Genomic DNA, 24,945 nt, shown 5'->3' on the forward strand with positions numbered 1-24,945 from the left:
TCTTAATCCACTACTTGTAAATATGTGGTATTTTTCGCTTTAGAATAATACCTAATAACTATTTTTTTTTATTCGGTTATTTTACGACGCTGTATCAACATCTAGGTAATAACTATTCCTAGCAGTTTTGTGATAGAAATGTCATTGCTCTAACCAAATAGCAAACTATACTCTTCATCTCGTAAGTCACTGATTATCAATTATTGTTCAAAATGTGGTTCCTATTAGTGATATCTTAAGCGTTCCATGCGGCACAACATGTTGTAGGGCTATATTGTCATAAGCTACAGTAGTTGATTACTTTCTCCCGCTTGTTGGTTTTCTGTGGGTGTCAAATTATATTTATAATTATTTTGTATAACCTAGTATAATTTAATATAATTCAGTATTTTATTACCTCATAATTCAATTTAATTTAATTTACAATAAATAATAGCGTCAACTTGTATTATACTGAGCGATTCCCTGTAAGAGATGGACGGGAAAATCTGCAGTATGCAGGGGATAGATACGAGTAAATTGAATATTCATGAACCTAAACGAGAACTTTGAGAACGAAGTCCACGAGTTAAAAAAAAAAAAAACTTTGTCCAAGGTGGTTATTGCCTCTTTGTTAGTATTGTTGAAAATACCGTACAGGATATGCAGCCACCAATTTTTTTTAATAGGGAAGGGATTAACGACATTGAATTCCTCGTATTTCTTTCTCTAGTTGCGGAAAGATCAAATGCAATGTTTGATAAGATGATATAACATGATCGCAGTAGTATACGATTATTCCTTTGTTTTGTAGGTTAAGGATATGTAGTTTTGAATACTATGTAGGATGATTTTGAAAATTTGAAGTAAAAATATGGTTTTAATAATTAGTCTACAGCACATTAAAAACATTATTCACGAAGTGGATTTCACTATGGATCGTTCTGGATAATAAACATCCCAGTTAATCGAGAGTAAACTGCGGTCGTAAACTTCGGAGACTCCTAGAAGTACTGAATATAGTCTAGGCCAATATAACTTGCTGTCGTGGTTGTAAATGTTTTTTTTTTAACTAATCTTTTCCCTCTTCCAAAATGAAACCGTGGCTATCAATTCCTACTTGAAGCAGTTATTTTTGTTTAATAGCTAGCACTTTCGAGGCGCAATTTAATTAGTTAAATTTTTTAAGGTTTAAACCATATATTCAGAATATTTCGGGACTTGGATGAAGACAAAAGGTTTTCCCTGGTTTTTAGATATAGGAACACAACAAAAATTTGACATTTTGAGTTGTTTTTAAGAGTATTTAATGTACTAATACACTACGTAAATCCTCAGTGTTATATATCGGAAGACATGCACACGCAAAGCGCGCTATCTGTTGGTGCTAGTTCAGGATATCCCTAATTTTGTACGATGGAGCTTCAGATCAACTGCTCCTTTGATATCGGGAAACCCGGATTTGCATAGATCACAGAGATGGTCTGTTGTTTGAATTTAACAGTGTTTTGCAATAAAAAGTCCCATTTTCCCCTACACTAATTTCGATTTCTCATTTATCGGCTTAAACGGTAAAACAGGTTGGCGGTTACTGCTAAATGGTTCCGCCACTCATTGAGCATACTGCGTCTTCCCCATAATAATGAACTATTATAATTATTTTTAATTGTTTTCCCTATTTACATTAATACTTCACTATTGCAATATTATCACACATTAAAACAATCAGATTCACCTTTTTAACAGGCAGAAACTAACTTTGCTGCGACCGAGACTCAACCATAGCACACCAAGACCCAAGACAGACAAGATTCGACTGATTTAAATTTCAATTATGTGTACGACAGTTACAGCTTACCCGTTACACGCATTCAAGGAAACTGGCATTCCAGTCGGGGAATGACCCTTCACAACGCTTCTCGTGACCCAAGGTTCGTAAAGGCGGTGAAGTGTGGTTATTCTTTATGAGGCGATTGCAATGGTTACTTTCCTGGATATCAGTATTTTTCTTCTTTTCTCCAAAAGTTCAAGATTAGGTACTAAAATTACTGTCAAACCACTATAGTTTCGTTAAGGCGATTAATTATTTTAATATGGCACCAGATGACTTTCAAAAACACCAGATTGGCAACAGCGCTGAACATGCTTTAATGAATTTGTAATATTATATTTATTATTTTATATTAGTACCGTAAACTGGGGTAAAGAGGAACACACGTGGTAAAGTGGATCATATATGTATTGCCTAGATAAGGTAGCGCCACATGGATCACACATGAAAAGAAAACCTTTCTTCTATAAGTGCCACTAAAAATAGTTTTCTTTGCATGTGTGATCCTTGTGGCGCTGACTTATCTAACAATACCAACGAGTTAGAAAGAGAAGACTATAGAGTGGTCATGTTGTTCTGTACAGCGCTCTTTGCGGTGCCACCGCGAAACACGGGAGATCTGAGCTAAGCGCCCACCTTTGTAAAAATTCGTCTGCTTACAATGTTGTATAACGGAGGTAAGAAGCACAAAAAAACGAAGAAAAAACATGCCTGTTGTGTGTGCTGCATATAACTGCAATGTCAAAAGGAAAAAGACAACTGATATATCATATTTCATGTAAATTTTATGAAGTTACGTCCATAGTTTTGTTAATTAGCAGCATTTTTTTCATGCATAAATGTGTAACAACGCCCGGCATAAACAAAATAAATGGTTCACTGGTAATGTACTTAAACTAGATACGCATAAAATCAATACAATTCCGTTTCAGACCCAGTCAAAAACAAATAGTAATACAATATTAAAACTGTATTTCGACACCGGCATCCTTTATTTCTGCTCCTTCTGTCCTCACTGCTTATACAAGAAGACGATGTGCTGTAGCTTATAAGAAGTAGGCTTATTTCGAAGACAAACGATTAATCAAATAAATGGTTCACTAGTAATAAAGTTAAACTAAATATGGATAAAACCGCTACAATTCCGTTTCAAACCTAATAATAGCAATCAAATATTAAAATTGTATTTCGACACTCGCATCCAAAATAACGCAAAACTCTGGGGTAGGTCGTATTGTTGTTAGTATTTTGACTGGAAGGACATGAAAGAACATAATTGAGCACCCACGTGCAATAATGGGGTAAGTATGAATATATTTCGTAACTACTTACCCCATTATTGTACGTGGGTGCTCAATTATACGCTAATAATTATCTGTGGTGCCACAGCCCTTGAAAGGCTCAGACAGACCAGCCGGCTGTTGGCCTCACGTTCACATGTCGATAATAATTATACTTTACTGTAACAAAAAAACTGAAAGCGCGTTTTGTCGTGTTTCACCCACGTTACAAGCTTGGAGGTAAAGGTTGTTTACTACAGATAGGGCCTACTTTCATTCTATTTCTTATGGTATAGTAAATAGTTTTGCAACGTGTAGAGACTGGGAAAACAGTTTAATAAAATCATCCGAATCATACTCGTTCATTTTATAGGCAATCTTGCAGGTCGCAATTAAAAGAACCTAGGAATATTAACATTTTCTTCAGTATATTTGCTAGGACTTCTTGTCATACTACATGACAATTTTGCTTAGGTTATTCTTTTAAGCATTCCTTCTAGGAATAGCTCAAGTGTTTTAAATTTAGCGTACATAAGTTTAGATTAAGTTCCTAGCACGTATTTGACGAAATACTAGGTTTTTCCACTTCAGTTTAACTGATTTATGCAAACGAAATTAAGATAGCTGGCGATTCTAATGTCAGTTATCACCCCGCCCACTTTGTTTTGGGCGCATAAGTTCATTACCGACGGTCGTTCAATTTTCTTCAAACATGGCGGCGCAATGACCGCTCTATATCTTTCTCTTTCTAACTCGTTGAACAATACACATATGATCCTCTTTACCCCAGTTTACGGTATTAGGCGTAACTAATACTGCAGACCGTCAGCTAAAACAACTATGTCAATGCATTATATTTCTCCTCAAAAGTAAGTATATTGGGAACGGCTCTACAATACAGGTAAGTAACTAAAAACCATGCCGTAACGTTGAGAGAAATCAAGTCCAACTCTACCGGTACAAGTAAGTTTGTCAAGTAATTCTTCTAGGGACAAATACTGCCTATAAAATCAACGAGTATGGTTCGGATTATTTTTTCAGTTCTTTCCCAGTCTCTACGAGTTGCAAAGCTATTTATTAACCGGTATACCATAAGATTTTATAGAATGGAAGCTGGCCCTGCGTTAAACAATCTTTATCACTACGCTTGTAACTTGACTAAAATATGACATCACAACACGGTTTGTTTTTTTTCTTTCTCCTTTTTTTATTGCAATAGTGTATAATATTAATGACTTCCCCGGAATAAAGATGTAACCAACGAAACTGTCATTCATTTTAGGAAAAAGAAAAATAATTTCAGAGGCATATATAAGTAGGCCTATATTACTATTACAACCAGGGATGGCTTTCGAAGGTGGGCTGCGGAGCTGCAGCACCCCCAGACATTTGTGGCTCTTGTCTCGGTTTATGCTGTGAAATACATTTATTATACAGTCTCTATTTAGCGGCTCGAATTTTTTATAAAATTTTATAAAATTTCGCTCTCATTGACATGCACGCAATAGTTAGTGAAGTCACTTCCTCCCCTGGTGCTGCGAGAGCGAAACCAGAGACAAGGACTATAGGATGAAGCCACTTCCTCCCCTGGAGCTGCCAGTCCCGTCTCGGATGCTTTGTGCGTTAGTTTTACCCCTCCCCCTGCTGCCCCTTGCCGTGAATCCAGAGTTTCCAGGCGCGGCAAAATTTGCAGCGTCGTAAGGTCGAAGGGATTCAGACAAGGGTTGCGGCAGCCAAAAAAGTGTAACCTCATTATCACACAAGCTAACACCCGATTCCCGTTCATATATCATCCTATATTATCTTCTCTTCTGTGTCAAGAAAAATTGGAATGCTACAAGAGCTCATTTCCTGAAAATGGCCTAAATGTATGTGTGAAGCTTTTTCCAATGTTCGATAAAGACAAACTAAAAACGGAACTCACTGTGTTGTATCAGAGACAAGAATTCAGAAATATCAGTGACGCAGTCAAGCTCTTGCAGTGTCTTCTATCTGAGAATTTTCAGGCCTCATTTTCAGAAGTTGTGAAACTACTACGCATAGCTATCACCATTCCAATGACAACTTCCGATCCAGAACGTTGCTTTTCGTGTTTGAAGAGAGTAAAATCCTATCTTAGAAATACGATGAGAGAAGAGAGACTGACCGCATTAGCTATGTTTTCCATTGTAAAGACTATGTTACACGACATACTGTCTTCGCGCTACGAGTTGGCGCGGGGAGTAGATAGGCGGGACGGGGGAACTTTACGCTACACTCTGACCTGAAAACTTCCTCCACTTACTTGGCTACAAGGGAACGGAGTCAGACATAAAAGATTCCGCATCTTCGGTGCTGTCGCTATGACTATCATTATCACATTTTTAAACATTTCTGGAGTATGATCTGTCCATGATAATCGTCTGTTTATGTTCCAGCCGTGTATATTAATTCGAATCTCTCAACAAAGCCATTAGCCCCACCGCCCCCATCCTGATGAACAACAATGAGTGTTCTGGACACATTTACGGTAGTCAAAACTCCCGTAACATTTTTATCATGCCAGAACTTGGGAAACGTTAAATTGGTACGCCTATCTATCCGCATTTCGTCCAGATACAAAATCGGTTTTTCCACTTTCCTAAGCTTTCTTATTTGCTGTAGATATCTTCACGTATTCTAATTTACAGGGTTTTCCTCAAATTTTTTCGCTGCACACTTCTTCCCCCTGAAATCCTTTTTCTTTAGTATTCGTCTTAATGTTGTCTTTCATTTCAAATCAATTTTCTCTTGTAAAAGGGTAGACGTTTGTTGCAGCTTGGTACTATATTTTTACTTGTTATTTAACGACATTGTAATAACTACTAGCTTCTTCAGTGTCGATTGAATTGATGATGGCGAGATGGTATTTGGCGAAATGAAACCAAGGATTCGCCATAGATTACCTGACATTCGCCTTCCGCTTGGGAAAACCTCGGAAAAAACCCAACCAGGTAGTCAGCGCAAACGGGAATCGAACTCACTCCCGAGCACAACTGCAGATCAGCAGGCAAACGCGCTACCTCCTGAGCTACGCCGGTGGCCATCTTTCTTTTTCAAATAAAAATTCTCAATTATATCTTTTTTGTCAATCTCCCGTCGAAGTCATCTACATTTGCGTTTCAGTAGTCTGGACGTTTACATTTTTTTTCTCCCTCTGGTGTCGACAACGCACTTTCTTCTGTGCAGTCTTTTATTTCATTCCTTATACGCTGTATTGTTCTTGTGGATAGATTAGAGTACTTTTCTACCTTTGCTGTAGGTTTCGTAAGAGGAATGCAAAGGCACTGTTGTTCTTTTTCTTCATCACAGAATTATTTTGCACTTCTAATAATATTCCTTTCTTCGCTATAGATTGTCAATCCTTGTTTCCTCTTTGTCGACATATTTACAACAAACAAAAAACTACTATAAACCTAAATAACAGAATACAATAACATAAATTCTATTAACTATGTTATTATCAACACTATTAACACGAAAAGCAAAGGATAACTAAAGCAATAAAAGATTTGTGGTATACTGAAAACAATTGTCTTGTTGAAACTAATAAAACACTACAGTAAAAACCCCACTATTATTTTCATAAAGTCGCAAAGACTCATAGACACGTGCAGTAGATGTTTGTGAAACAGGAATATTGCAGTGAACAGCGCGGTGCGCATGCGCAACTGTTTCCCCTCCGCCCCGTCTAAGTACTTCAGCCGCCTTCTCCTGGCGTGACAACAGTACCGGATTTTAATAAGAAGATGATTCAAAAGTTTGCAACCTACAAGATAACGCGCATGGAACTAATCTTTAAATAAAATAAGCTGCTTGGTTAATTTTTGTATGCAGCCCCCCTTAATTCAATACCCACGAGCCGCCACTGATTACAACCAATTCCGCCATAGACCGTAATAATTTGATATAAATAAATGCTTTAAAATTACTTTCTCCGGGTAGTCTCAATATTTATGCTCTTTTCTGTCCCTCCAGTCAAAATATTGCCAATAAATATGGTGTACCTGAGAGTTTTGCAGAATTTTTGGATGCCAATATCGAAAAACTATTTTAATAATATATTACTACCTATTAAGTTTTAACTGGGTTTCAAATTGAAACAATTTTTGTCCCAAAAATTAAAACAGTATGAAAGAAAAACGTGGAAAATGTTAAAATTTGGATTATGTTGAAAAAATCTAAAAACTCCCAATTTTCGCTAGTAAATTCAAAACACAAAAAATTCGCAAAAACAAAAATGAAAAAGACTTTAAATATCTAGACAAATTCAAAATTACTTTTCAATTTATAATAACAATGAACTTCACATTCCTCAGCTAATTTAGTGTAACCTAACCAATGTCAACGACGAAACAGTTCAGTAAGTACTACGATCACTTACTTTACATTAATGAAGAGGTGGATACATTGCTCCCACTTCCATGAAAAAATAAAAATAATACATGCGCTCACGATGATCGGGATATGAGCTCTTGAACATGAACTCTGCAAAATATACGATATCCGTAAATACGTATAAGTACGACACATCATCACGAGATGTAGAACACGCTCCTTCCAGTGGCGATTTCTCTTAAGGAGCACAGGAGCAGTGCACCACCTCTTCAAATAACACATGTTTTAAAATTTACTGTATATCAATGAGCTGCAACAGACTATGTGAGCGACATAATTCTTTATTATAATACGTTACTATGTAAAAATAACGCTGCACGTGTACTGGTCTTGTTGACGCCTGGGACTTAGGTTTACCACTCGACACTTGCGGCACACTGTTCCATTCGAGCATGCGCAGTAGTAGAGTTTCACTGGCAGGCTTTGGAGCATGTTAGGGAGCCAGTACAATGTGCGTAAGAGGGGTTAGGAGCACTTTCAGATGTGTTCTGCAGTCGCTGTTTGGCCCGTTCTATCATAAATATTGCAATGAATAGTGTGCAAAATCTTTTAAATATGTAATTTTCTGTAAGAACTTTACACGAAAAGATAAAAAAAAAAAGATGGGTAGACGTACACAGGAATTAAAATTATAAGTGACGAAGAATAGTAATAGAGAAGTGACAAGAAAATTCAACATTCGGACTTACGAAAAATACAATATGTGGCTGCAATATAAAAGACGCTGTATTTTGTTTTCCTTGCCTATTGTTCGGCGGCGAACATTCATTGACAAAAACAAGTAGGCTACGTGTTATGAATTGTATTTATTCTTCTGTTTGAATGTAGGACTGTGCGTAGTAACAAAATAATTTTGATTATCGTTCTGTAGGTATGATTGATTTGAAGCACATGAATGAAAGAAATAAAAACACGATTCTTCAGCTGCACACTCAACAATAATGTTAAATTAGCAGTGTTGGGTCAAACAAACATATAGACACAATTGGATTGTTGCACTTCACAATGATAAAGTTACCAGGAACAGATATGTGCGTGCGGTTTTGTTGCTTTAAGAGGTCACGAAGAGGGAAACTCATCTTTAAACGCTAGTATTTTTCTTGGCCTGATCAATTTCAGTTCTGAATTAGACGCACTCTTAAGGAACATTTGGAAAGAGGAACAGTGTTTAAGAGCACACCAAACACTATACAGAACGAAGTTCTTCAAGCCATTTTGATGTATGCCATGATGAGATTTCAAAGAAATAAAGAAAGCTGCTGACTTTTAGCAGTTAAGGCTGATGAGACGACACACGTATCGAATGCTTGTGAACGTGTGAACTGTGTTATAAAACGCAATATAGCGAAAACAATATTATTTACGGTGTGCTGCAATAGAAATTGAACACTTTACTTTGCTATCTATATCTACATATATAACATATATTAGTAGTTATGTCGTGGTTAGTACCTATAATAATAATAATAATAATAATAATAATAATAATATGATAATCATAATCATAATAAATATTTGTGCACCACCAGGATTATTTATCACCACACGCCACTGGCTCCTTCCATCTCCAGAAGCAATGTTAAAATAACAGAGACAAAATGAAAACAATCAAATATCGAATTGTGACGTCATCAAACATCGACCTATACACGTGCGGCTCGCGATAGGATCATCTTGGCTGTCTGTGCATGCGTGAACTTGATTAATAAAAACCTAAACTAACCAATTTTTTTTATTTTATTGGGTTATTTTACGACGCTGTATCAACATCTAGGTTATTTAGCGTCTGAATGATATGAAGGTGATAATGCCGGTGAAATGAGTCCGGGGTCCAGCACCGAAAGTTACCCAGCATTTGCTCGTATTGGGTTGAGGGAAAAACTCGGAAAAATCCTCAACCAGGTAACTTGCCCCGACCGGGATTCGAACCCGGGCCACCTGGTTTCGCAGCCAGACGCGCTGACCGTTACTCCACAGGTATGGACTTAACCTAACCAAACCTAACCTTCGTATATACAGGAAGTGTAACCGGAGCACGAAAGAAACTTCATGATTTGATCTGGAATGTACAAGAGGAAATAAATTCTAGGATCACGCTGGCATTGCATGCTCCTCAGCCAAACTGTTCCAGTCGCCAGCCCCTCCTCTTATTACGCATCAAACACAGCAAGTAAAGTAAATATAATAAATCTAAATACGAATGTTTTCCGCTCATTTTTTCTAAGTGTTTTCACATTAGGAATAATAATCAGTATTTTTAAAATATTAATTTCATGAAAAATCAAAAGCAGTACTTATAGATAATTACCATTTTCTGAAAAATTGCTCATTTTTCTTCCTGTTCATAAGGTTTTTATGAGTTTTCTGCAGTTCATCTTCCTTGATCCCTACTTTTCTTTACTTCCTGTAATTACTATGTAAGTTCAAAATGAATATTACTGAGCATAGACCCTCTCCATTTGTAAACCAAATACATAAATATAACATTTAAAACAACACAACTGTAGTTTGATTCCCTAGAGTGGCTGATATTATATTTTTTGTAGATTAATTTACGACACTTTATCAATATCTTAGGTTATTTGGTGTCTGAATGAGATGGTGATAATGCCAGTGAAGTGAGTCCGGGATCCAGCACCGAAAGTTATCCAGCATTTGCTCGTATTGGGTTGTGGGAAAATACCGGAAAAAACCTCAACCAGGTAACTTGCCCCAACCGGAATTCGAACCCGGGCCACTTGGTTTCGCGGTTTTGAGTGCAATAATCCACACTGTGTTATGACGGTTCGTATTCGCCGAATCCCAATCCAAAAGAAAACTCTAATGTCTAACGAACTGAACATTTCGAAAATTCTTTATGTCCGTGGTGATTAGTGGTGAACTTGGACATGTTATCGACCAAATAATGGGCACTTCCTGAATACGTTATTGAACAAGCAGAGGGTACTGAAGTCAGGACGTCTTCTACAGCAGCACGTCTGCAATTCTTACACGACTATCTTCACAGATAAAAAATTTCACAACTGAATATACTTTTAGCTGGGAAAATTGTAAGTTTTAAAAATTAAAAAGGCCACCAGAAGGTTTGCGGGAGTGTGAGTGTTACATACCTCACTCAGCGATATATGTATGAAACATGTGTTAAGAGCAAGTGCAAAGCATTTCAAGAATTTGTGTTGGAGCCTCTTTTGCAAATATGAGCAATAACTTACTCAGAAAAAAAAAACAGGGGTGTTCACACAAATTTTCTACTCCAGCTCTCAAGGCTAAAGTCTATACATAGCTGGCTTTAGCTTCATGTTGATGATTACACATCAACTGGTGGTGGGCCCTGTGGTATGGCATGCCCAACCTGAAACCCTTGCATTTGAAAACGTGTTCTGGGCTTCGGGGCATTGTCAGCAACTAAACGCAATTCAATATGAAAGGCGACCTTTGGAGGCATCAGTGGTAGAATTTTCATTTGGAAACATTTTCTCTGCAAAAATCGTATGTAAGAGAATTAATAATAAGACAATGTAAGAATTCTATTATCAAAATTAATGGGAAAATAATCTAATAGAAAACTTGCTACAAACAATATACGTGCAACTAGAAGTGAATTGATGTTGTTACTATCTTAATGTCAAAAAGTGTCTATAGCAGGCGTCTCAAAGTCAAAGTATAGAAGTTGTAGCAGAGAGCAAGTGCAGATAGCGTAGTCAGCTGAAGAGATAAGCGCAATACCCGAAGATAGCCGATTTGATTCATGTTACAGGCGTGAGCGAACTAAGTTGTAACTGTCACGGGAGAAATGCAAAAAGCTGCACTTTTGAGTTGTACTTAATATGCATGTCACAATAGACGGTTGTTTTCGGAAGGAATTTCTTAAGTAGTTTGCAATAATAATAATAATAATAATAATAATAATAATAAATTTATTTTCTAATGATATATTAATAAATAAAAAGAATAAATCTGAAGCATGGAGAACCAAACATGTTACGTAATTACAAGAAACTGGCCACCCTACCCCATTATCTCCCTGCCTAGTTGCCTCTTGTTGTCTTGTTGGCATCACTTGTGAGGTTCAGACTTGTCTTAGGACAGCTAACTGAACAACAACAATACTTTATTTCTAGTAAATGGTTTTTGGTATCTCTCTTTTCTTTTGACTTTATACTGTATTTAATAAAATAAAATTCATTTAAATAATAATAATAATAATAATAATAATAATAATAATAATAATAATAATAACTATTAAACTTCTTGGTTGTTAAAGTACGTATTATTACGATAAGCCAATATTAATATATTCAATACAATAATAGTTAAATATGTTTCGTAATATTTTCAAGTATTAAAAATAACTAAAACATCTTAGGAATTTACAAACAATTATTTTAAATTATAACTATTAAAATCTTCAATCTGGTCTCAAATTCTTTTCTCAAGTCCTTCAGTACTTCACTGTACCTATTTGTTATGCTTGATTCAAATTAGGTAAAAATTGTAGATTAAGGAAGTGGTAACAGTTATCCGCTGAAACTTACGACTCCCACAATTTCATTTCCCTTATGCTTTTATTTCTTGACAGACTTGCGGTAATAAGGACATTCTTTCCTCGGAGATGAACACAGTGACTGACCGTTACATCGTAGCTGTTGGAGATGTCTATTCAAACGTCGCGGTCAATGACGTCATCCGGAGATACACGAACTTCTCCCTCATCTTGTTCCACTCTTACATAAAAACGAGAGAGGAGGAGGTGCTCCGAGAAGGCCCTATTGAGACGTCTGGTCTATAGCGTAAACAGTCATTAGTTTTTTGGACTCTGTGGCAACAAACTCTGAACTAATGCACTTTACAATACAACGTCTGTAAATAAAGTAACGAAACTGGACGCGAGCGATACACCCTTCAGGCTATCCTTGAAAGGGAAGGCATGTCCACACTCCATGTGCTGTCAGTGTGAATTTCAACACCCAAGCATGACGTGGTACTCCGTATCCACTAGGGTTGAAAAGGTGTTTGTTGCTAGTGTATTCTGACAAGGGTGATAGCAAGTTCTAGCAACGATGTACTATCAAATTTTGCTTCAGACTCGGGCACACTGCAAGTGAAACTTCTGAAAAGCTTCAGCAGGGGTATGGAGAGGATTTTTTGTTGACGGTCTAGGTTGTTAGGTGGTTCATGCTGATCTGATATGCTGTAATAACATTAAATATAACAAAAACAGTGTTACATACCTGAAGAACTACTTGACATGTTGATACCAAATATGAATGGAATCGACCACTTACAACAGAGTTACAGCACAAAGAAAAAGGCAGAATCGCGGCACTTCTGAGTAAAAACGCTGGCTGGTCGAAATGTGGCATGTTACTGGCTTATCTCGCTATGCTGATTAGGATAATTAATTGAGTTTTACTCAGTTATATAGGAAAAATAATTTAAGGGTGTTATTTAATTGTTTTCCGTCATTTTTCTACGTTTGTCTTCCTAAAGATGGATTTTGGACCAGTGTGCCAGAGAGAATTTTTCTCTGCTCCACCCATCCTTCATCATAGGCATAATTTTGTTTGTTTCAGGAATGCTTTGTCAGCATGTCACTGTGAATTCGTATGTTAGTAGCTGCGTTAGTTGTGTAAATTCTGTGGTAATTTTGTCTGTTCTTCCTTTAAAAGACGATATCAGACAACAAATTAATAAATTCCAACTGGCTTCTAAGCGTTAACAAGATATTTCCTTTGCACATCCCACGAACAAATACCAGATGAGAGGCATTTTTCTTTGGAGGTCATTTCCCAATCTTTGTGGCATTGTATGGGGCAGAAACATGGAAATTACGACGAAGTGAAGAGAAGCAATTAGGAGCATTTAAAATATGGATATGGAGAAAATGGAACGTGTGAAGTGGACAGACAGAATAAGAAATGAAGCAGTGTTGGAAAGAGTGGGTGAAGAAAGAATGATGCTGAAACTGATCAGGAAGAGGAAAAGGAACTGGTCGGGTCACTGCCTGAGAAGATACTGCCTAGTGAAGGATGTACTAGAAGGAATGGTGAACGGGAGAAGAGTTAGAGGTAGAAGAAGTTATTAGATGATAGAAGACCTTAAGATATATGAATAATACGAGGAGACAAATAGCAAGGCAGAAAATAGGAAAGACTGGAAAAAGCTGGATTTGCAGTGAAAGAACTTTCCTTGGGCAGAACACTAAATGAATTCCCATTATTATACCAAATAAAATATCAGTTTATTCTTTCAACACATATATAAATTACTAAATAAAAATGCTAGGTTTACAAAAAATGACAGAACCTCCAATTTTGCGGTTGTGGTTGCACTTTCCAATAAGGAACTGTGATCAGGCGAACTCTAACTCGAAAATCGTCACTGTTTATCTGCATTAAAACTCCCAAATTTGCAGCAGAAATTTACATACACAAATACATATTAACTGTGGTCTCCTATAAATATATTTATCCATTTGGCTTACGCTTAAAGGTGAAACACATTCCACGCGGAACTCATATGAAAGAACTTTTTCATGTGAGAAAACATTTGTTTTTCCAGACAACTCATTCCTCATAAACCAGTTAATAATCTCTCACCTGAGTGTAAACAGCAATGAAGTTTCACCTCAAATAAGCCATGAAAACGGTCTCTTGCCTGTGGGTACGTGGAACATATTATAAAGGTGTCCCGCTTATGAAAACAATTTTCACAGGTACCGGATTTAAATGAATTTAGTCTTTGTGAATGCTTCCATATTCAAGTACCTGAATTGTGAGAAACACTTTCCACACTCCTCACATTTGAATGGCATTTCGCCTATATGTATTAGAATTAAGCTTGTTCAGACCTGTCGATTCTGAAAAACATTTTCCACACAGCTCTCATTTGAATGACGTTTCTCGTGTGTGTGCATGCGCATGACTATTCAAAATTGCCGAAGTTGTGAAACACTTTCCACATACCTCGCATTTGAATGGCCTTTCGCCTGTATGAGCGCGAATATGTTTCTTTATATGTCCCAATTGAGAGAATGACTTTCCACACATCTCGCATTTGAAAGGCTTTTCGCCGGTATGAATACGAACATGAGTTTTTAATCCTGCCGAATCTGAAAAGCACTTACCACACTCTTCGCATTTGAATGGCATTTCACCTGTGTGCTTGAGTGCATGTCTATTTACAACTGCCAAAGCGGAAAAATATTTGCCACAAACTTCGCATTTGAATGGCCTTTCGCCGGTGTGAGTGCGTACATGTTTGTTTAAAGCTGAAGAGGCTGAAAAACACTTTCCACACATCTCGCATTTCAATGGCCTTTCCCCTGTATGGATTGGTATATGTTGCTTTAAGTTGCCCAATTGTGAGAAAAACTTGCCACACACCTCACATTTGAATGGTCTTTTGCCTGTGTGTACACGTGCATGTACGTTAAAATTTCCGGAATCTGAAAAACACTTTCCACACGCCTGGCATTTGAATGGCCGTTCGCCTGTGTGTATGCGTGCATGTCTGCTTAAAGCTGACGAATCTGAAAAACACCTTCCACACACCTCGCATTTGTATGGCATTTCGCCCGTGTGTATTCGTGCATGTCTGTTTAAAGCTGACGAATCTGAAAAACACTTTCCACATACCTCGCATTTGAATGGCCGTTCGCCTGTGTGTATGCGTCCATGTCTACTTAAATCCGCGGGTGTAGAGAAACACTTTCCACACGCCTCGCATTTGAATGGCCGTTCGCCCGTGTGTATGCGTCCATGTCTGCTTAAATCCGTGGATGTAGAGAAACATTTCCCACAGACATCGCATTTGAATGACTTTTTTATTGTGTGTATATGAAAATGAAGTTTCATAGAGTGCGGTGTTACAAAAACCTCGTTGCATATATTGCACTTCATAGAATTACGGCTTACATCTCTAATGTTCGAACTGTCAGGTCTATTATTACCACCCTGTGTCAATTTATTTTTTTCAGGATCAATGCTGGCAAGTTCTTGTGACAGTCTATTAACATTATCCACAATGCTGAAATGAAAAAAAATTATTGGTGTCCACTATAATCAATTTGGTGATCTTACCGCTGAAATGATCGGGAAACTACGAAATCTTGTAGGCCTCTTATTTTATCAGTACCTTTTGGTCTTTCTTTAGGAACTATAATTTTTGCGCTCTCTGGAGCCAATACTGAAGAAATTTCTACACCACATAGCCATTAAATATATGAAGAAAACTCAATCCCACTTGATTAATAACTATAAAAATATTTCATTTTTAGTAACAATATTATTATCTTCCGTAAGTTTTATAGTTTTGGTAATATATACTATATAGCCGCCAATCAGTAATGAATGAAGATCTAATTTTAAGACATTCTCTACATCTACTCACATAACCCAAAAACGTTTCACTTTCATATCATCAATATAGCATTAATATGTATAATAAATGAAAAATAGACACATCATGGTATTGACTATAATAATATTTCATTTCTAATGGTAATAATGGCATCAAATCACCTCAAGTTTTGTAGTTTTTAATATCCAATACACAGCTGTAGGCCTACTCAGAAAATTACACACCACAGAATCAGACCTGTAAATTAATTTTAGTAAATCTTAAAGTTTTTTAATTACCAACTGAATTTGAGTTCTAAAAATGTCAGCAATCTTGTAGATCATGGCCTTCGCGTAATATTGTTTATTTTAGTGTGTGTTTTGTTTTATTCTGAAATGCAATTACTCATTCTCAAAAATGACGATAGATGGATTTTGAAAAATAGGAAAATTATATAGGAAAACTAACGCTTCACTGAAAGTTACTCTTTTTCTGCAAATTCTTGGATGTCAAGCTTCAAAATGAGGGGTTATTCATTAAAATCCTTTGAGTCGTTTTCCTGTAATTTCCATTACCAGTTCAAATTATATAGATATATATAAAATAATAGGACAGGCAAATGGACTTTTTTTTTTGGCGTATTGATTTTAAGATCTCTTTCGGTTATATGGCGTTCTGCTTCAGAAAAGAACATTTTATGGGCTGTACGACATTATTTCTAAGATAATGTTCAATTTAAATAATAATCTTATCAACACAATATTTTTTAGTTCTGATTTGTTACATTATCAGTAATAACATCTAAATGGTTATTATGGGTTCAGTAGACTACATACATAGGGATTTATTGCTTCGTCATTGGGAGTTGCACATCGGAGATTGTTATGTTTCCTTAGTTTGTTTTCAGCCTATGTACAAATTAGCAAGTATTGTGAGAGTGTTAACGTAGTTCCAACTGTAATTTTACATGCGAAACATTGGATTCTCAAATGTAAGTTCCTAAATATATCATAGTTACTCACGTATGAGAAGTGCGTATATAATTGATGACATCACCCGAATAACCGCGTATACCATTATACGCCTGTTTTCCGACGATCAAGGGATTAGATAGTTGAATGCGTATAGGATACTGTAGCAAATTTTCTTAACTCTAGCTTCAATACGTAACACAGGACACAATGTTACATGTTTACGTTGAACAAGTGAATGCATCTACTACAGCGACAGTCACATGCTGTTGCAAGCTGTACTGTAGTAGGCTAATATTCGATGTTTAGGCCTACTTCAGGTTGTCAGTTACAGCAGTGAATTATGACCGAAAATATGGGAAAAAAAGGAGCTTGTGAACAAAACTAAATGGAAAACGGAAGAAAGGAAAATGCTACCATTTTTCACTGAAGACAAGAACCTAGCATTCTGCAAAACCATCGTCGACGTTCTGACGAAAATGGGTGACTCAGAAAATTCCCAAAGTGAATGGAGCCTTTCAGAGGCAGTTAAAAACGTAGTTTCCAAAGTCACTGCTGACAAATGAAAACAGCGATGGTACCGACAACAAGAATAAATATTTGAAGCACAACAATAAGCGTAATTTCGTTACCAATGATAATTCGAGTAGACTATATTCGTTACACTTCGTCACCAGTTCTTTAAATTAGTTTCATTTTGTTACTTTCCTTACCAAAGGACACATTTTACATCACTCTTGTTTTATTTAAGATTGGTTTGAAAAATAGGAATATTGTGCTGGATGCATTTAGGCTTGGCATCATACAAAGCTATTATAACAGTACAGTGTATAAAGTTAATATTTGTTATAAGTATATAGATAATAGATATTGGGTAACCTTGGATAATGGCTAGAGAGGTAAAAGGATCGAACATCTACAATGTACACAAGCAGAAGAGACAATCCTGCTTGAAGTGGTTAATAAAGAACCAGTTACGGAAGAAATCTTAAGTTCGCAGTCCCATCACTACATAGTTCCTCATGAAAAAATATACCAGATCACGAAAGAAAGGAGGAAATGTGTCAAGAAAAAAGAAATTGTTAGCATTGTAAAATTAATTGACCAATATCGAAATGACTGGATAATAGTTTCAAATAGAATGGACTATGGACGCTTTCCCAAACAGAACTGGAGTTAGCTTCAAGAGGGGCATATAGCAGACTAAGCATTGTGGAAAATTTAATGTTATAGTTTTGAAGAAGTGCAATGGCATGTAAAATAAGCTGAAGTAACATAGTTCATGTTCTACAGCACTCTAAAATTTTCTTGTCTTCATTTACTATTTCTTTTTGCAACAAATGTCTATATTACTTAATTATATGAACATATTTATTGCTGTGTTACCTTACGGTTTCAGAAACCATATTACTGAGGAATGTGCAGCAACCAGTAAGAATAGTGCAATTAGTTCCTTGTCTGGAAGCACATCTGTAATACATTTTCTAAGTCTTAAAGAAAACTTACTGTTTTTTTTTCTAATAACGAGTACGAAATAAGATGAGAGGCTGTTATTAAAATAATTATGCATTTCAAGAAATAAAGTGATTTGTAGGCCTACTTCTCACAATGGAACATGATAACACAATCTATCATAACTGAACATAGATTAAAACAGACATTTTCCCATAATGAATTGAAAACCAAGAAATATAACAAAAAACATAGGTAAATATTCCTGATTTCCCAGCTACAGTCAGTTACATTATATTACTACACATCAGATTTATTTTTATACATAACACACCAACAAATGTGAAATCTTCTATATATTGTTACTGATGTAAGTAAATTTTATAATATTATATTCCAAAAATACTAATCTATATATGCATAGAAATAGAATTACAAGCTGAAGAAATTTTTTTATGTTTTTATTATTATAAAGTCTAATAGCAGATGTTTCCTGTATCATGAGCTAGTTAATATATTACTTACAAGTCCTGTGTGGGAGGGTTTGGTAATATTTTATTTTGGTAGGTTATTTTATGACGCTCTATCAACATCTTATGTTATTTAGTGTCTGAATGAGGTGAAGGTGATAATGCCGGTGAAATGAATCCGGGGTCCAGCACCGAAAGTTACCCAGCATTTGCTCATATTGGGATGAGGGAAAACCCCCGAAAAACCTCGACCAGGTAACTTGTCCGGACCGGGAATTGAACCTGGGACACCTGGTTTCGCGCCCAGACGCGCTAACCGTTACTCCACAATTGTGGACGCGTAGTGTTCAAATTAAGATAACAGGAGTTATGTTCGGAAACTGGATGTGAAGGTCAAGGTCAAATTAATGTGAATACGCATTTCACATCCAAACATAGAAGTACATTGATAAACCAGTTCGTACACTTCAAAATATACTAGAAGCATCATCTTCGACTACAATATTTGTTCGTCACTGCTTACATAGAAATGAAAATGTTTTGGATATAAGTCTATAAAGGTGATTTAGGCTTGAGAAAGCTTAACTGTTTTGGATGTTAAAATACTAATAGATCTATATTGGTTGACAATCCGACCCATTTTCTTAACGTCTTTCATACCCAAAACAGCTTAAACCATGTTTTCCCAAACTTATCCTACGCTGTCGTGAATAAAACTATAAATTGTTGCAAGTATTTTACATTCACATTACCATTTTGTAGCTTTCGTGTGATCCACTGATATAATGTTCAATAATACAAAGAAACCATGATAAAAGTAGTGAATAATCCAAACGAAATATGTTTGGAGACCAGGAAGCAATAATGTTCTCATGTGGATGTTGTGGTGATGCTTACGACAATGCTAGAGGAATTAACACAGTTTTTAAGTGAAGGAGGGAAAGAAATATAAGACGCAAATCAAATGAGGATACAAGGAAACGTCTGCTTTCAGTATTTGATTTACTTATCTAACGTTTTTCGTTCTACAGGGCAAGAATAAATAATGTAATTAGAGACCATAACAAAAAAAAAAGGTATCAAGTAAGTGAAAACTGAATGAAAGGTTGTAACTGATACAAGCAGAATGAAAATACACAAAAATACTCCTTGTGAATTCAGACGAAATAATGGCCTAAACAAGTTATATATGAATGCTGTTGGTGTAACAAAAACCAGAAAAGAACATTGGAATAAGTCAGTAAAGTGCTAAGGATAAACGACAGGGTCCACACCTGTGGAGTAACGGTTAGCGCATCTAGCCGCGAAACCAGGTGGCCCGGGTTGGATTCCCGGTCAGGGCAAGTTACCTGGTTGAGATTTTTCCAGGGTTTTCCCTCAACCCAATATGAGCAAATGCTGGGTAACTTTCGGTGTTGGACCCTGGACTCATTTCACCGGCATTATCACCTTTATCTCATTCAGACGCTAAATAACCTAAGATTTTGATAAAGCATCGTAAAATAACCTACTAAAATAAATAAAAAATGAACGACAGATAACATGAAAGCAGATAGTACAGACCGAGGTGAAATGAGGCAAATCTCTAAGAAAATTGGAGCTGGAACATTCATTATACTGTGCATACTGCAACATGTGAATAATAGTGCAACTCCGAAAATTCCAGCTAAGAAATTCCTGCTTGATACTTTCTTTTTATGACATGCTAAAGTAAAGATATACATACAAGTACATGTAAAGATGATAGAATTAACTTTTATACTTTCCATGCCATAATTTCAAATAGCAAAGTTGCTAACATTTCTTAGGGATATAGTGACATTGACTATTGCATTATGTAGGCGTTATAATAAAAATTAAAAAACTCATGGCAACATTCCCAGTGATCAACTTGCGCACGAAATGCACTGAACTAGCGCAATCCTCAGGGATTGCAGGTGCAAATGTTATCAATCAGAGTAGTGACATGTGATCACACCCTAAAAGACATCACGGTTCTGAAAGGACAGCAGAAATATACGTAATGCAGGACATAATATGCCAATGATAATTTTAGTAAATCTTATGTCATTTCAGTACCAAGATATGTTGAGGGGTCAATATCAATAACCACATAAATACATTATAAGCAAAACCGAACAATACATTATGAAATTTCTCCTACGTAATCATTAAATGAAGATATGAAAGAATGGAAGAAGCATAATTAGCACAATATACTCACCTTTCACAGAACACTTCATCCTCCTTTGAAGATACTTTCACTTTCTGTTCCTGTTGAACACTGTCCACATCGAAAAAATCTTCCTGGAAAAGTGAGTGAATAATGAAGAGAGCTTTAGTTGCTCATATATAGTGAAAAGTTACAATGAGATTCCCTAAGTTTTCCCATGCTTTCGAGGTTATTGTATTTTGCCTACCAGAAATATATGTTCCTGAATTACAAGTTTATTTCAGATCTAAAATGGAAGTGGTTTAAGTTGAGGAAATATAAAAAAATAAGAAAATAATTAATAGTATTCTAAATTAATTAACGGCTCTGTTATAATTCAAGATGCACTGTTAATATATCTGTAGACTGATAGTGAACCACTTACATCAACTTCCGACTTCAACACAGGAGAGCTGATACCCACTGGAGTGTCTTCAACTTCACACTTCACCGCAGCAAAGCTAAAAGGAACTGGTGTGTCTTCAACATTTATATCTGATGTGAGATCACAGCTGTGGTCCACGCACTCTGTCTTCATGTCCGTCATTTGCAGATTCGATAAATTTCTATCCTAAAGAACATAAAGGCATCGCAAGAAATAACTTCATTTAGCTATTTTAAAGGTCGTTTCATGTATACTGGCCATCAATCTGGTTCTAATGCGAACCAAACCTTAAGGAACACAAGCAACAATGGCCGGTAATAATAACAGGCCAAGTATTCCTTGTGAAATTAGCTTATTTAAGAAAGAGTTTGATTTATATCCTAGAACAAGTGCGAGAGTCTTTTGGAGTAGGACATTTTACTATTTAGGACAATGTAAAGTGGAATTATAAAACACCTATCAACAGTAACAAAATTTAAAAAATCTAATGACATTCTTGTTCAGCATACATACTGCCACGATTTACTCTTTTACAAACCTCATAACAATAGTTTAATAAATATCTTATTAAACATTGTGCTCTTCTACGTCCTTAAACAGCTGCCATTATAGGATAAATAAAGATCAAAGGAATAACATTTATGCTACACAAATTTACAGCACAATAATAATACAAATCAAATAACTCCTATGTCATAAAGAGCAATCTTTGCATATATTTTACTTAAACTCTCCAGTATCATTTTTGTCAGTTATGAAACTTCATTCGATCAATGTCTGCTCACTCTTAAACTTGGTCCTTATTTCAAATCTATGTTTATCATTCTTGGACACATTCTTCTTATTATTATTATTCTACTTCTTCCCTTTAAGTATTAGGCCATATGGCCTGTTACGATCTCACAGTTGATTTTTCAATCCAGTGCCTCTTTGGACGACCGAGAGATCTCCTCCCGTTTGGACGATAGTGGAGCATAACTTTTGCGATTCTATCTCCATGCATTCAATACAGATGATTTTTCAGTTGTTCCGATTAATTAGAGGTTCCAGTTGTAATTCTTCCATTACATCTTCTTTGTGCTTGTGATCCCATGGATACTTTTTTACTTTCCAAAAGTGGTTTTACTAATTTTTAAAGATTGCCAAATTGAATTAAGCAATCAACCACAACTCTCGAGTACTATTATATGCTAATGCAGGTCATTACCCGGACTTCGACATTATCAAATCTACAATTCCATCATTATGCAGGGTGGCCACCGGTCCCTAATTCTGTGATGCAACGAGAATCTTTTTTACATTCATTAACAAAGTGTAATACTACATTGAGATGGAAAAAAGTAACAGATGAAAAACTCCATAATGTGATAATTAAATTAAATAATTCTAAAAGTCAGGATTATTATGGTTTTTCAAATGTTTTATGGAAGTACAGTGTATAACTGATGTCATTTTATGGTCTCTATTGATAGTGATTAATCAATCTTTAGATCACGGGAAATTTCGTGATGCACTACGCATTTCTAAAATAAACATATGTACATAAAAAGAGTGAAAGGAATCTAGTTTCAAATTACAGATGTGTCATTTGTACCGATACTACCTATCTAAAGTGTTAGTGTGTGTTCAGTTTAGACAGTTGGTTACATATTTTGATGAGAATAATTTGCTAAATACGCAAGAGTTTGGTTCTAACCATGGTAAGTCAACTGCATTAATGTAGAAAGCTGTGTCATGGTTGTTAAATGTATTTGAGTTCAAACCAAATGCGATGGCTTGTATGTGTGATTTGATTAAGGCATTTAATTGCATGCGTCATTATGAACTGCTGAAAAACTTTAATTCTATGGAGTACAAGGAGACGAGATTTTCATCATTGAGTCGTATCTTACAAATAGACAGAAACTCCTTCAATTTGAAGGGAACATATCTTCCCAGTGAACAGTTGTTAATGTTGGAGTTCCTCAAGGCTCAATTTTGGATCCATTTCCATTTATTATTATTGCTGTCAATGATATACCAGCTGCAACTGCATAAAAATAGTTACTTCTGCAGATGACACTATGCTTTTGAAAGTGGTTAGTGATGACTTTAATATGAGCAACATTTTGAATTCTATGGAAATATGGTTCTTAGCTAGTGTTTTAAGTCTAAATATTAGTAAGACTCAGACATTGTTATTTAGCCTTAGGAATGACACTGAATTTGAAAGCACTGTAAAGTTACTAGGTTTTTGGATGGATGGAAAACTGACATGGAGGTATTATATGCAGGAACTATGTGAAAAGTTATGTAAGGTTGTGCTTTTATTACGAAGCATGAAATAGTTAATTCCTACTGGTACTCTTTCAAATGCATATATTAGTTTGTTTCAGAGACATTTGAATTGTGGTGTTTTACTCTGGGGTAATAGTGCAGGTGTTCAAGATGTTTTTAAGCTAAATCGCTTTATGTTTAATCAATAATTTTATTTATATATCTAAATAATTTTAATCAGGTATCTTTTACAGATGTACATTTACACAACATCATAGGAAAACAAAGAAATTAGAAAATAGTTTAAATAGTCATCATGTTATGGGCATCACATTTTATAATAAATTCCATCTGTAAATTGAAAATATCAATAATATAAGAAATATTTTATATAAGGTTAACAAATTACTGAAGAAGAACTATTACAATGTGAGCGACTACATGGAAAGTAACATAATGTAGTAATTTTATATTGACAAATCCTATGGCATGTATATGCTAATTGGTGTAAATAAATAAACTAAACAGACTAGCAGCACTTCATGTGAAAATTGATTCCTATAAGGAAACTCGAATCCACGTGCAATTCATATTGCCATTCCAAATGATACATATTACATCACACAGCTAATATTGGTGTGGAGATCTAATTTTCTACTCAATATAAAGTGGAAAATGTATGCACTTCTCCCAGTGTTAGAAAAAAAAGCACACACACAGTAATATTTTCAATTTACCTTTGATAAAGCCTTGTTATCTTCTGTTTCAAGTGTGTTATCATGTCGATGTAAATCCAACGGGTCAACCTCAGGTTCCATCTTGATCAAATCCATCACACCTAAAAGAAGTTTTCCGTAATTGAGGGTGATTCAAAGAAACAGAGCAGCTGCTAAACACTTATTACAAGTAGCTATGAACTACTTCTTCTCAATTTTCTAAACATGTCGGAAACTAATCTCTTACAGAAAAATTTGGAACATATTTAGTACAGGTATTTCCATTCGTTACATTGAATAAGCAGTTGTGGACAGCCGATAAGGGGTGGTCCTCCAGCTTGGGGTTTGGGTGAAGAGCTAACAACCCATCACCGTAAAAAAAAAAACAGCTTGTTACGAAACCTTACAATAAGCCTTGGGAGGCAGGAGGGGAAAAGACCTTTGGGAAGGCCGAGACGTAGATGGGTGGATAATACTAAAATGGATTTGAGAGAGGTGGAATATGATTATAAAGACTAAATTAATCTTGCACAGGAGAGGGACCAATGCCGGGCTTATGTTAGGGCGGCAATGAATCTGTGGGTTCCTTAAAAGCCATTTGTAAGTATTACCATCTGTTTACTTTAATGCAGTGCTG

The 24,945-nt window shown here is 35.8% G+C and overlaps 1 protein-coding gene across 4 annotated transcripts in view; it reads right to left on the bottom strand.

Moving 5' to 3' along the window:
• The window catches only part of LOC138691559 (zinc finger protein ZFP2-like), a 54,410-nt gene that overhangs the window by 24,820 nt on the left and 4,645 nt on the right, over positions 1–24,945 (bottom strand). For 2 of the 4 annotated variants that reach the window (XM_069813620.1, XM_069813621.1), the window contains 4 exons: positions 24,330–24,430; positions 21,337–21,522; positions 20,964–21,046; positions 13,727–15,534 (listed from right to left, as the gene is read on the bottom strand). In XM_069813620.1, coding sequence (XP_069669721.1) covers positions 14,391–15,534; positions 20,964–21,046; positions 21,337–21,522; positions 24,330–24,425 — 1,509 coding nt within the window. In that variant the 5' untranslated portion in view covers positions 24,426–24,430 and the 3' untranslated portion in view covers positions 13,727–14,390. Of the gene's footprint in view, positions 1–1,837; positions 2,078–13,726; positions 15,535–20,963; positions 21,047–21,336; positions 21,523–24,329; positions 24,431–24,945 lie in introns of those variants that run through there. The other 2 variants (XM_069813622.1, XM_069813623.1) reach the window with 2 other exon arrangements.

Source organism: Periplaneta americana, chromosome 16 (assembly GCF_040183065.1).
Source record: "Periplaneta americana isolate PAMFEO1 chromosome 16, P.americana_PAMFEO1_priV1, whole genome shotgun sequence".
In the NCBI taxonomy this organism is placed as follows: Eukaryota; Metazoa; Arthropoda; class Insecta; order Blattodea; family Blattidae; genus Periplaneta; species Periplaneta americana.